Below are 14,335 nucleotides of genomic sequence, written 5' to 3'. Positions count from 1 at the left end.
AAAAATGATGGAGAGCGGCTTGGCCAGCACATCTGCCAGCTCTCTCAGCACCCTGGGATGGATCCCATCTGGTCCCATGGACTTGTGGGGATCCAAGTGACTAAGCAGATCACCAACTACCCCATTCTGGAACAGAGGAAGACTATGCTGCTCCCTAACTCCTTCTGCCAGCTCTGCAGGCCAGCTGTCTGGAAGACATTCTGTCCTGCTAGAAAAAATTGAGGCAAAGATGTTGTTAAGTAACTCTGCCTTCTCCTCATCCTTTGTTACAACGTTCCCCTCCGTGTCCACCAAGGAGTGGAGGTTGTCCCTGCCCTTCCTCTTGCTATTAATGTATTTATAGAAGGACTTTTTGTTGTCCTTCACAGCAGAGGCCAGTCTAAGCTCCAAATGTGCTTTTGCCTCCCTAATTTTCTTCCTACAAGACCTAGCAACATCCTTAAACTTTTCATGGGTTGCCTCACCTTTCTTCCAAAGATGATACACCCTCTTTTTTCCCCTTAGTTCTTTTAGAAGCTCATCACCCATCCAGGCTGGCCGTCTGCCCCGGCGGCTCCTCTTCCGGTGCATTGGCACAGCCTGATCCTGTGCTGCTACCTACCAGCCAGTACCAGAACAAGAGGACACAGTCTCAGGCTGCACCAGGGGAGGTTCAGGTTGGATGTTAGGAAAAAGTTCTATCCAGAGAGAGTGATTGCCCATTGGAATGGGCTGCCTGGGGAGGTGGTGGAGTCGCCATCACTGGAGGTTTTCAGGAGGAGACTTGATGGGGAGCTTGGTGCCGTGGGTTAGTTGTTTGGGTGATGTTGGATTGGTTGATGGGTTGGACGCGGTGATCTTGAAGGTCTCTTCCAACCTGGTTTGTTCTATGTATTCTACCTGCTGCTACCTCCAGACCCCAAACCAGTAAATGACAATATCTGCAACTGTGAATGTAAAAATGTTATTGTTTATTGCTCCTTCATCTCATGAAAGCATTAGTAATGAAGGAAATGTTCTCTGAGAGCAGACATGCTTCCAGGTAAGCTAAGAGCAGAATCGCATCCAAACACAGCTGGACAAACCTTCCCTTTTCCCAGATATCCTTCAATTCAACCAACAAAACACCTGGGTAAAAAGACCCCTGAGTGTTTAGGCTTTCTGAGGTTTGATTGCTCTCTTTGCTCTGCCCAACTCATTCCTAATATCTTTGAAAATTTTGTGTGAAATAACATCATCCTGCCACAGTAGCATCTTGCAGCCATTTCCTTCAGGTAGAAATGTCTTCCCAAGGCTAAGGGGAGGTGGTCCTGTACTGAGTGATGAGCAGGATGGCTGTTAAAGCACAACAGCCAGCAGAGAGATTTAGGACACACCTCTTGAAGTAATTGTCAGTAGTTCCCTGCCTGGGGTGTGTTCAGCCCCGCTGGTAAGTGGTGATCCATGCTGGCAGTCAGAGGATCACTACCAACGCTCTTCTCTAACCTTATCTGAGCATACACTGGAATTTCCCTGGGGCAAGCACAGAGGCAATCTGTCAGTGACCCAGCCCAGGATCCATGACATGCTGCCACTTCTAAACAAGCCTTTACTGGTGAGAAAGCTGTAGTCTGAAAAACAGTTGAAGTATTTTTCCTGCTCCTAGTTGTGTAGAGTGGCTATAAAAACAGAGCATGAGCTGGACCTCCTCCCCCTCAGAGGCCCTGCTGCAGCAGGAGTTCCCAGGGAGTTCCTCTCTGCTCTTCTGTCAGCCATGAGGGCTGAAAGCTGGCCATGCTCCTGTGAGCCTCCCCATGACCTGTCTGGTGACTCAGGTGGGCAGCTAGTTTTCCTTATGGTCAGCCCAACTCTAACTGCTCAACTGTGACATCTTCAGAGTTATTTTCCAGGCAAATCTGCAGTTCAGATGTCAGCATTTTAGGTCATCTTAAAGACTCAAGACCAATACAGAGCTTACACAAGCAAGCTCTGACTTTCTCCTCTCCAGGATATCTTTCTTTGCCATCTACAACATTCTTTTGCCCCTGTCCTGGTGGGGTTACAAACTCAGGGCTTTCTATTTTTGTATCACAGAAGGGAAGAGGTTTTTATACCGTCAGTCAAATGCTGGAGAAATGAGGTCACCTGGTTGCTTCGGGGGGCTGGGGGGGTGTAGTAGTATCAGGTGGACTTCAGACTCTGCATTTTGGGAGCATTGCCAGAGCAGACAGCAATGATTTGGCACAGCCATGTGGGACACCTCATCTCTGACAGGGGACTTTTAAGGTTAGATCTTGTAGACAAGTGTAGTACTGCTCAATTTCCAAACCTTTGCCTCCAAAGTACAGAGCTAGGCTCCTTTGTTCCTTGACCTACCTATTGAGAGTGGAAGAAGCTGGGATCTTACAGTTTCACCAGAAAAAGCAGAGACACCACTTTTTCTTCCCTCCCACAAACCCAGTTATGCAACAGCCCAGCAAGAAGAGTTTAACTGAGAGTTTGTTTGAACCAAGGTACAAGAAAAGAATTACTCACCATGGACATCAGGAGCCCCTTGATTCCCAGGGTAAGCAGTGCCCACCTACAGAGAGAAATCATTACAAGTGATCCATGCACATCAACCAGCAGCAGGGCATTGCCTGGTTTGGCTGACAAGCCTGGAAAGTGCCCATGCCATCAGTCAGTAACTGCCCTGGGGGTCACCTGCTGCTTGACAAGCCCCAGGTGTTAGCTAAGCAAGCTCATTCAGGGCCATGTCCTCTTTCACATGCAGCATACTTTCACCAGGAAGGTCAGAACATGCCTTCTGGAGCATGCTTCTCACTCTCCATGGACAGCTCTGAATCTACATCCCTGCACTGGAAAGCAGGATTTGGTTTCTGGCTGTAACATAACAAGCTGTGTTTGTAAGCCTTTTATCACACCATGGCTGTGCCTAATGCCTGATGCTGGCCAGTGATCAGCTGCACTGAGACCACCATCTGGAGGCAGAAGCTACACTAATCAGTCCTGTTCTGACAGCAGCCACCTGTAGCACTGGGCATGCTACCCACCTCTGCTGCCTGCCTTCAAAGTGAGGACAGTGCAGGGATTAAAGTGTGGCACAGTGCTGGGGAACAGACAGATCTCAGTCCTAGCTGATACTGTTCATATGAATCCAAGCAAGTGTATGAAAGATACTGAAGGTGCTTGCATCCATCTAGTCCTGCAGTATGAGCTCTTGGAAGTCTTACTCACATGGGCAGCTCCATTAAGTTCAGCTCACGTGAGGAAAACGTGAGGGGTTCAGTCTGTGGCTCGTTACCAACAGTCATTTGAGAGGCAAATGAAGCAGGCTTCTGATCTACAAACCTGGACAGGTTTAAAGGTTACTCACAAACACGGAGCAAACCTACCCAGCAGACTCAGGTGCATGAGGAGGTGTTCCCAAGCACAGGTTTCTATCACTTGTGCACATGAAAGCTGCTACTATTGTTCACTGATTGTAACCTTTTATTTTTGTCTGAACCCGAGCTAAAAGGAGCTTATGCTGCTAGAATCTCTCTCCAGAGAAGCACAGCAGAGCCAAGCTTGGAAGGCATCTCTGAAGGCTGTCTAGCTTAAAGCAGGACCGAGGGCATCAGCTTGCTCAGGGTCTTTCCAGTCAGGTTTCAGAGGCTCGCTAGTCCCTGTGTGATTGCAGACTTGTGCTCTTGACATGCAAGAATGTTATGTGGTGGGAATGGGAGGAATTCAAAGTGGTACAAATATAGTGCCTGGATGTGACAGACCCAAGCACAGAAATGCCAAACTACTATGGAGTTATGGCCGTCATTAATTAGCAAACAATCCATAATCTGGGATACATCCTCCTTCAGCAGCAGGGACAGGGTGGTGAGGAGTAGGAATGCATCTGGTAGAGTATAAGTCAAGAGCTACTTTCTGAAATAAGTGAAAAAGAGCTGGAGTGGAAGTTGGAGAAGGGGACAAAATCCCACTTTGAGATATGCTCTCTAGCAGCAAAGTAGAAGAGCCATGCCACACAACAGAGCTCTCAGGGAAGGCCCATGTCTCTCAAAGACAGAATCCTACCCAAGCACCTAACCCACAGCTTAGAAGTGCAATATTGTCCCAGGGAAAGTGCTTCCAGGGCTGAACTGTGTTCACAGCTCATTGCAGGATGTAGTTTCCATCATCCATTAAAGATTGCATCAGGGCGTTCTGAAAGATAACCTCTGCCTCTTTTCATGTGGTACAGTGTGTGAAACTGCAGGTCCTTTGGAGGTGTGGGGACTTTGTCATTCCCTTTGGGAAGCAGGGGCAGAGCTTCAGCTGCTGTTCCTGAGATCATAAATGTTTGTATGTGAATGGACTGCACTTGAGGGCCAACTAAAGAACATGCTCTTTCTCCTCTGATGCATATTTGTGCCACAGTGAAACACACAGCAAGTCTTACTTTGGGCAGGGAAACTAAAAACAGCTAAAGACATAAAACATGGAGACAGTATTCATATACACATCTGAAAAACCTGTGTGCAAGACTTCAGCTCCCCAGCGCAGCTCAGACTATGGAAGCGGGCTCTGAAAGGCATTCAGAGTGTTAGGACAACCAAATAACAACAGTGCTTGAAGCAAAAGGGTCTGGGGCTTCTGGTTCTGTTACATGGTGCATGTATAGCTAACCTGGCATATCCAGACACTGGGGAATGTTATGCTGAAGAGGAGGTTAAAGACACCTCTGGTGCAAAGCAGCAGGCAGGAGCAGAGCAGCTGCAAAGCCCTCGTGGTACCTTCACAGTTACTTGGGTTATGTTCTGCCACGGCCATGCACTCTGCCCAAAGCAGGCTCTGCCTGTGACTTACTGGCATTTTGCAGTGAGGTCTGAGAGGGATTGGCAGAACTGTCTGTTGGAAACAAGAAAGAAAGTTGTTTTAATGAACGCAGGCATAACAGAGCAGATAACACAGCAAATCAGGTTGGACTTGATGATCCTTGGGGTCTCTTCCAACCTTAGTTATACTGTGATGCTGTGAAATAGATCCAACAGCCACGGGGGTACAAAGCCAGAAACAAACCCCAGACCTCCTGAGCAGAGAGCCCAGCTTGCTGCCTGGAAGCTCACAAAATCACACCATCAGAGAATGGCAGGGGTTGGAAGAGACCCCTGGAGAACATCTGAGCCAGCCCCTCTCCTCGCCCAGGGTCACCTAGATCAGTTTGCACAGGAATGCAATATCCAGATTGGTTTTGAAAGTCTCCAGAGGAGACTTCACAACCTCTCTGAGCAGCCTGCTCCAGGGCTCCAACAAGATCACAGTAAAGAAGTTTCTCCTTTAAGTTCAACTGAAACCTCCTGAGTTCTAGTGTGTGCCCCCTGCCCCTTGTCCTGTCACTGGGGACCACTGAAAAAGGCTCAGCCCCAGGACCTCCACCCTTTAGGTATTGATCAGCATTGAGAAGATCCCTCTCAGTCTGCTGTTTCCAGGCTGAAGAGCCTCAGGTCTCTCAGCCTCTCTCCTTGCCAGAGAGATGTTCCAGTCCCCCTGACAGGCCTGCCAGCAGGTCCCACTCTGTGTTTGGGGGCAAAACTCTCCCATGACAGTGGCTGCAGTTAAGACATTTTTTCCTGTGTCACAGTCTCACAGTATAACTAAGGTTGGAAGAGACCCCAAGGATCATCGAGTCCAACTTGTCTGCTCAGACCTCATGACTAGACCATGGCACCAAGTGCCATGTCCAATCTCCTCTTGAACACCTCCAGGGATGGTGACTCCACCACCTCCCTGGGCAGCCCATTCCAGTGATGAACGCTTGCTCAGTGAAGAACTTTCTCCTCACTTCGAGTCTAAACCTCCCCTGGCACAGCTTGAGACTGTGTCCCCTTGTTCTGGTGCTGGTTGCCTGGGAGAAGAGACCAACCCCTTCCTGGCTACAACCACCTTTCAGGCAGTTGTAGAGGGCAATGAGGTCACCCCTGAGCCTCCTCCTCTCCAGGCTAAGCAACCCCAGCTCCCTCAGCCTCTCCTCACAGGGCTGTGCTCAAGGCCTCTCCCCAGCCTTGTTGCCCTTCTCTGGACACCAAGTGTCTCGATGTCCTTCTTAAACTGAGGGGCCCAGAACTGGACACACAAGCAAGGTCACTCACTGTAAACTGTGCTACCCGAAGCAGGTTTTGATGTCTCCCTTTGCAAACTGTTCCTGGAGCAGCACATTTCTGCTACAGAGACAGACCAGCAACTGCTCCCCAGCTGTACTTACTCCTTTGACATAAACTATACGTCCTGGAGGTCCAGGGCGCCCTGGGGGCCCAGGTAAGCCAGGAAGACCCTGGTAAGAGAAAGGGAAAGAAGGCAGGTGTTAGACAGAGCTTTCCATGAGCGATGCAACTGAGCCTACAGAAGGAAGGACAAAGGGCTCAGAGAGCTCTGTTTAACCAAGGCAGGGGGGTGTTAAGTGGCTTGAGGAGAGACCCAGCTCTCAGTCACAGGGACCAACCTGTCAGGAGAACTTCAGCATTTAACCTCAAGCACTCTGTGGAGAACAAAACCCTCTAAGACTGGGGAAAACCCCACCAAAGCACAAACCCCAAACTGGATACCTCAAAGCACTAAACAGAAACTAAGTCAAAGGTAGTGGATCTCTTAGGCAAGGGAAATGAAGCTTCTGAGACTGGCCTGGGGTTCTCAAGACTGCTGTGACTCATTTACTTTCCACACCAGTCAGTTAACTCAGTGCTAATTAACAGCTTCAGGAACCCTGCTATAGGTGTGACTGCCCTGCATCAGAACCCATTGCCAGCTCTTGACTGGGTCGTTTAGAAAGCTGGCGCCGTGCCCTGGCCAAGCTTCACATCAGTGCAAGCTCCTGTGAGGCGACAGCTCACCAGTACCCAGAGATCCCCGAGCACTCCAGCAAGGACTATCAGAACATGCAGGCTGTTTTGCTTGCACATTTGCCTTGATGTCCCACCCTGATGTGCTTCATCTCCTTACACTGGCTTGAAGAGTTTTTGTTTGGCCAAGGAAAATAAACCTTGGCACTGTTTGAAGATGTGGAGGAATGGAAAAAATCTACTTTAATATTTTCTGCCATCTTTTCTATCATTTTGTTCCAATTAAAATCTGTCTAGTTTAGAATCATAGAATCATTAAGGTAGGAAAAGACCTCTAAGATCATCAAGTCCAACTGTCAAGGCAACACCACCATGGCCACCAAACCATGTCCCAGAGTGCCATGGCCACAAGTTTCTTGATCACCTCCAGGGGCGGTGACTTCACCACCTCCCCGGGCTGCCTGTTCCAATGCCTGACCACTCTTGCACCATGAAGGGTCATATTAATGACCTGGATCAAGAAGTCTTTGATGGACAGAAAGAAGTTTCAATCCCAGTCTGAACCAGCTCTGCTACCAGTGACTCTTATCCAACTGCCACACCTGGGATCTGACACCGCTGTGTGCGTCTGCAAGGGCTGTCCAGAAGGACCCCAAAGTTGGCTTGTCAGCGGTTGTTACCAGAAAGGAAAAGTATCAGAAGCATTTCATTATTTCTAGATCATTCCACATTTCAAGAGCTGTCAGATTTCCCAAGGAATCCATACAAATGTGATGTAAGGTTGGAGCAAGACTTTTCCCATCCAACTGCAGGGCATAGGCACTCACACGAACCGCTTCGCCTCGGTCACCTTTCACACCTCTCAGGCCGTTCAGCCCTGGGCGGCCCTGAAACAGGAAGGCACAGGGCAGCATGTGTCAGCAGCAAGCTCCTCTACCTTGGCTCCACTTGAGGGGACAACACTTACTGGACGTCCTGGGAAACCAAGTTCTCCTTTAGGTCCAGCAGGTCCTGTTGGTCCCTGGACAAAAAAGGAAATGTGATAATGGAGACTACATCAAACATATCTTTGACATGTATTTGATTGCTTAAAGTGAGAGGCACAGCTTTATAGTTCCATTAAAGATCACTCTGTGCTCTGCAGACAATGCACAGGTGGCTCAAGGCCCAGACAGGTGAACTCTTTGCTTGGTCAAAAACTGGCTGATAGCTGGGCCCAAGGAGTGGTGGGGAATGGAGTTAAATCCAGTTAGAAGCTGATCACCAGTGGCGTTCCCCAGGGCTCAGTGCTGGGGCCACTTCTCTTTAACATCTTTGTCAATGATCTGGATTGAGGGGATCGAGGCCTCTCAGTAAATTCGCAGATGGCACCAAATTGGGTGGCAGTGTTGATCTGCTGAAGGTAGGAAGACTCTGCAGGGGGACCTGGACAAGCTGGATCCATGGGCTGAGGTCAGCTGTATGAGCTTTAACAAGACCAAGTGCCAGGCCCTGCACTTAGAATAGAATAGAATAGAATAGAATAGAATAGAATAGAATAGAATAGAATAGAATAGAATAGAATAGAATAGAATAGAATAGAATTAACCAGGTTGGAAGAGACGTCTGAGACCATCGAGTCCAACCTATCATCCAACACTATCCAATCAGCTAAACCATAGCACCAAGCACCCCATTCAGTCTCTTCTTAAACACCTCCAGTGATGGTGACTCCACCACCTCCCTGGGCAGCACATTCCAATGGCCAGTGTCTCTCTCTGGGAAGAAATTCTTCCTAACATCCAGACTAAACCTCCCCTGGTGCAGCTTGAGACTGTGGCCTCTTGTTCTGGTGCTGCTTGCCTGGGAGAAGAGACCAACATCCGTCTGTCTACAACCTCCCTGCAGGGAGTTGTAGAGAGCAAGAAGGTCTCCCCTGAGCCTCCTCTTCTCCAGGCTAAGCAACCCCAGCTCCCTCAGCCTCTCCTCCCAGGGCTGTGCTCCAGACCCCTCCCCAGCTTTGTTGTCCCTCTCTGGACACCTTCCAGCATCTCAACATCTTTCCTAAACTGAGGAGCCCAGAACTGGACACAGGACTCAAGGTGTGGCCTAACCAGTGCTGAGCACAGGGCAGAAGGAATTCCCTCCTGCTGCTGGCCACACTGTTCCTGATGCAGGCCAGGATGCCACTGGCATTCTTGGCCCCCTGGGCACACTGCTGGCTTGTGTTCAGCCTACCATCAACCAGTACCCTCAGGTCCCTCTCTGCCTGGCTGCTCTCAGCCACTCTGACCCCAGCCTGTAGCACTGCCTGGGGTTGTTGTAGCCAATGTGCAGCACCTGGCACTTAGATGTGTTCAGGCTCATGCTCTTGGACTCTGCCCATCTGTCCAGCCTGGCAAGGTCCCTCTGCAGAGCTCTCCTACCCTCTAACAGATCAACTCCTGCCCCCAGCTTGCTGTCATCTGCAAACTTACTGATGCTGGACTCAATGCCCTTGTCCAGATCATCAATAAAAATATTGAACAGCATGGGGACCAACACTGATCCCTGGGGGACGCTACTGGTGCCTGGCTGCCAGCTGGATGTGGCACCATTCACCACCACTCTCTGGGCTCAGCCTCCTAACCCAGCTCAGAGTGCTGCTGTCCAAGCCAGGGGCTGACAGCTTGGCCAGGAGTTTGCTGTGGGGGACAGTGTCAAAGGCCTTGCTGAGGTCCAGGTAGGCCACATCCACAGCCTGCCCCGCATCCACCAGGCAGTCACCTGAGCATAGAAGGAGATCAGGTTGAGTCACAACCACCCCAGGAAGGCTCCAGGCTTGGGGCAGAGAGGCTGGAAATTGCCCAGCAGAAAAGGACCTGGGGGTGCTGGTTGACAGTAGCTGAAGATGAGCCGGGTGAGGCAAGTGGGCAAAAAAAAACCCCAGTCCACTCGGAGCCAGGTTCTGAAAGTGTTTAAGTCTGTTTGGACAGCAATGGGTACCTTTGTGCTACCAGAATTTCAGTTCTGAACCAAGCCAGTAGTTTACAGCAGCACATAGGAACAGCCACCTGCTTTTCTGAAGGGCATTGGCCATCCTGGAGCAGGAATAGTCCTTATCTTCCCTACTGAGAAGGAACAAAAAGCTTAACCAAACCATCCTTACATTCATTATTATCTGTCAGCCCAAAGCAGAGCCACAAAGAAGGGACTCTAGTGATCCCTGGCAATGTCTTACCGCGGGTCCCGCCGGTCCTACCACACCAGCTTCACCCTGTGGAGGACAAAGGTGCACAGAGCAGTGAGGAGGAGAACTCCTGCAGTGTCTAGCAGAGGGGCTGGTAACAGAGCCCCCACCCATTCTGCAGGACTGCATCAGCTCACCTTCTCCCCTTTTCTTCCCAGCAATTCAGGTAAGGATCCGCCAGCAGCCAGGATATCTCCTGGCTCTCCTTTTTCACCCTGCAATTATCAAAGCTTTTTAGTGTTTACAAAGCAGCTCTCAATGAATCACAAGAAGTCAAAACAGAATTACTGCTGTCTGAAGCATGACAGATTAGTCATGTTGTGATACCAAAAGTCAAGGGATTTCAGTGTGAGGAGGGTGAAGCTTGTCTTTGTGGGAGGCAAAGGAGGATCTTGCTTAAAGCAAAATAAGCCACACTAAAATATTCTGCTGCTGCAGTTCTCCCTGAGGTGAATAAATATGTATAGAGTGAAAAAGACTTTCAGCTGCTCTCAGTGGAGTATGTGGAACGTGCCGTGTTCACAGATCTCTGCCAAAGGCACGCAGGCTACAGGCATCTTCTTGGGTACCCCCAGCTTAGGCAGTGGTCAGGATATCTTGCTGGGAATGTAAAACCTTTATAGAACACCAAGTGTCCTGGTTTCACTCTCAGGGAAGCAGGAATTGTTCCCTCTGTATGCCTGGCATGATGCACCCTCATAGCCCTTAGTGAGGGCAGCTGTCAGCACTCAGATTGCGACCCCCTGCATTCCACCGCTCCAAGGGGTAATTGCCATGGAATAACAGCACCTTGGCCATGGATTAGCCTTCCCGCTGCCTGCTCATGGTTTTCCCTCTGGATCTTTCAGCTGGGACTTTCTGTCTCCTATCTCAAGCAGCCTGGGGCAGGGCTTTCTCAAGGCTTCTGCTGGAGGGACTCTGGCTTGGCACCAGCACTTCCATTGCTGATTACAGAGACAGCCCAGGTTACAGTTCAGTTCCTCCTGCAGATTCTTCAATCTTTGGAGCTATCTCCCCAAGGATACTTTGGAGTCTCCCTAAGGCCTGGCTTCACTCATACTATGGACCTGAGGCTGTACCAGAAGCATCTCATGATCCTTAAATAAAGCAGAATGCTCCCGGTGTCTGTGCAGCTGCACTGTGGGTCCCAGCTCCATGACTCTTGAGCATAACCTGCTGCTCATGCCTCAGAAACATCACTACGCATTGGGGCTACAAAATAGAATGGCTCCAAAGTTTGGAGTTCTTTGTAGTGTGCACAGCAGGAGCCAAAAAAGCCCTTCCCAAACAAAGGAACCCCACCACCCAAAGCAACCCCACAACAGACTTCAAAGTCAAGCTTGATCATGTTATGCACTCTGTGAACAAACAGGAATCCTTGAGCCCAAAGGGGGCTGGTGCTTGTGGCCTGAGCTCTTCCCTCCTGAGTGATGCTGTGCACCTACAAGCCCATTTCAAACCATAATTAATTATTTCCAAGCCTTTCTATCACTTGCAAGTGAGGTCAGGTGCTTGCAAAGACTAAGCTGGAACTGGTTTTGTTTACCTTTTGTTACCACTAAGATAGCAGCAACTTAGATACTCCTCTGCCCTGCTTCCTGCAGGAGGACGAGAAGGAACAGAAGCAGCTGCAAGTTTGGAAAGCAGCAGAGTCAGTCCCTAGCCACCTCCCAGCAGTGCCACAGAACACTGCTGTGCAGAAAGAAGGGAGAGGATCCCAAGGATCTCCTGAAGCCTTACACTTTCTTTGGGAAAGAAAAACTGCAGTTTTCATTCTGCAGGCAAGGCCCTCTGTGCCAAAAGAAGGAGAGAAAGATTAATTACTCTCTTTTTCTTTTTAATTTGGTGTTTCTGTGAGCATCTCAGAGGTCAGCAGTGACAACTCACTTGTGAGAAGAGGCCACCTCTTGTTCAGTGCTCTGCAGACTGTGCTAAACACAGAGGTTTAGCACTGGGCTGGCCTCAGTGTGAGCTCTCAGGGATTTGCTTTGGCAGTCTTGACTCAGCGACTGTTAGTGCAAATAAGCCCTTGCTTACCCCTGCTCCTGTAGAAACTCAAGTCACTGCTACATCTGTGCACCACACTGGGGTGCCATGGAGAGGTGGCACCTGCCGGGAGGAGTGGGCAGGACAGGTGACCCTAAGATGACCAACATGGAATTCCATTCCATGTATGTCATCTGCAGGAGAAAGCTGAGGGGTCACCAGGGTCCAGCTCCTTCTCCAGTGGCCAGAGTCCGAGAGGGATTCTGTCCCTTCTGTTTTCTGTTTGCCACCCATGCCTTCCTGAATCTGGTTTCAGAATCCAGCTTCTGACCCTGGATTGATCTTTCACCCGGTCCAGCCTAGGGCTTCCCCAGTGCCTGTCCCAGCACCAGTGGTGACAATGGTGATGTCAGTGCCATCAGGGCTGGGTTCCGTACTGGTCTGTAACTATTTATATCTCTTTCATTTTGTCCTTGTTGTTTTCATTAAAGCTATTTTGGTTTTCCTTTCCAGCTGAGAAGTCTCTCTCCATTATCCCTTTCTCTTCCCTCCTGGGAAGGAAGAGGGTTCATAGGGAGCATGTCATATACCTATGTCTAGCCCAGCCTGTGACCGTTTTAGGCTGTGCCTTTAAGAAAGGGACAGTTGCTGGAACACTCTGGCTGAATGTTTTGGTGGTAAAATGAAAACAAAGATAAAGTCTAAACGAATGTCATTGGTGGATTGGTAGAATGCAACTTTAAATTTTTAGCTTTAGTTCAGTTTGAATCTCAGTTCAGTCTGTCTGTTTCAGTGTCTCTGAGCAACAGCTATGTTCTCTCTGTCTGGTGCTGACGAACTAACAGATAAGAAACTAATTCTTGCATATGCTTTGAGCTAACAGAATTTCCTCCTTAATGATTACCTTTTTCTCACTCTCGAACCCTTTTTGGGAAAAAAGGGAGGCAGGGGGAGAAGGGGGGTGCAGCTGGGGGGGAACCCCTCTGCTTGGAGGAGGGAAAGGTGTTCTGTGTTACATTCTTTGCTGTACGTTTCCGGATATATTGTAAATACTGTATATTGTGTATATAATCATCTGCACTTCATCCTGCTTGTAAATATATCTTATTCATGTCTGCTTCTCCGACTGATTTAGTCGTGGTTTCTTTGGGGGGGGGGGGGGGGGGGGAAGAACTGAACTTTCTCTCACCACCACACAGCCCTAACTCTCGGCACATCCCAATCCCTAGTAAAATCAGAACCATGAAACATCCAAGATCACCAAGCATTTGTCACCCAGTACACCCAGCAAGTGCTTTTCCCTCTGTACTGTCTCTTACCTGTTGTCCTTTGGGTCCTTGTGGTCCAGGCAGCCCAGTGTCACCCTTCGGTCCCTGCAGGCCCTGAGCAAAACCAAGTTCATGAATCCCTGGTGAGATCTGCTGAGAACATGGAGCTAGGCCATGTCACTAAACATAAGCTTAACCATCTGGAAAACTTAAATCACTCTGCTTACAGCCCAGGCACTCTCACACAGGCTGCAGGGCTGCCTGAACCACAGTGTCCCCTGAGCGGAGCGGCGAGCAGGGACAGCCTGCTCAAAGAACAATGCCTGCTGTTCAGCAGTGTGGTGATGCACACAGCCACAAACAGAAAAGGCAAACTTAGTAGGAGTGGAGCCTAAAGGTCTCCAGTTCCTCCCTACTCTGTTCTCTCTCACTCCGTGAACATTCAGCCAGACTGAGAATTTCTGAAGCTACATTTCTAGTAGTACTTGAAAAAGTATTTATCTGGCACAGAGATTATAGACTTGAACATGAGGTAATTTCTGTGTTTGTTCTGCGAGGAAGGCATCCCCCTCAGGTGGATTTTTGCCTTTGGAATTGGTAAGTGTATTCAGAAGCTTTTTATGTTTTCACCCAACAAGAACTAAATTCAATCCAAATGACTCCTGCATTAGGAAAGAGATCAAGACCTGGGTTTTCATGTCTGCAGAAATCCTGTGAGTGACAGAGAGCCTAGGTCAGTGTATCACTTCCTACATTTCATCAGCTCTTTTTCAAAAGGAAAAGTATTTTTCAGGAGGTTTTCTGCCCATTCCTTGACTTCCAATGCAGCCAGGACTTAGTAAAGAACTTTTTGTAGCATTTTGGGCAGTTTGCCAGCATTCGTCAATGCCATTTGTCAGCTTTCTTCTTAGATACTCTCAGGCAACAGAAAGGGTTCTGAGACCATATGCACACATCTGGGCTGTGAAAAAAAAATCAGATGTGGAAAGAATCCATCCCACGATAGGGGATTGGCAGACACTGGGATCCTGCCTGCGAGGTGGCACACTGGGGGATGTTTGCTAGAGGGTGAAATAAGAAGGGTTACCCCTCCCAGGCTTTAT

The 14,335-nt window shown here is 49.2% G+C and overlaps 1 protein-coding gene across 1 annotated transcript in view; it reads right to left on the bottom strand.

The window, feature by feature from the left end:
- COL15A1 (collagen type XV alpha 1 chain) overlaps nt 1–14,335 on the bottom strand; it is a 71,743-nt gene that overhangs the window by 17,644 nt on the left and 39,764 nt on the right. The window contains exons 17-24 of the mRNA XM_054164032.1: nt 13,284–13,346; nt 10,116–10,193; nt 9,970–10,005; nt 7,738–7,791; nt 7,598–7,657; nt 6,197–6,265; nt 4,801–4,842; nt 2,494–2,539 (exon numbers count right to left, since the gene is read on the bottom strand). Of these exons, the coding sequence (XP_054020007.1) occupies nt 2,494–2,539; nt 4,801–4,842; nt 6,197–6,265; nt 7,598–7,657; nt 7,738–7,791; nt 9,970–10,005; nt 10,116–10,193; nt 13,284–13,346 (448 nt within the window). The remainder of the gene's footprint in view (nt 1–2,493; nt 2,540–4,800; nt 4,843–6,196; nt 6,266–7,597; nt 7,658–7,737; nt 7,792–9,969; nt 10,006–10,115; nt 10,194–13,283; nt 13,347–14,335) is intronic.

Source organism: Dryobates pubescens, chromosome 9 (genome assembly GCF_014839835.1).
Source record: "Dryobates pubescens isolate bDryPub1 chromosome 9, bDryPub1.pri, whole genome shotgun sequence".
NCBI lineage: Eukaryota > Metazoa > Chordata > Aves > Piciformes > Picidae > Dryobates > Dryobates pubescens.
Note: the sequence above shows the minus strand (reverse complement) of the source record. Positions and strands in the feature narration are given on the sequence as shown.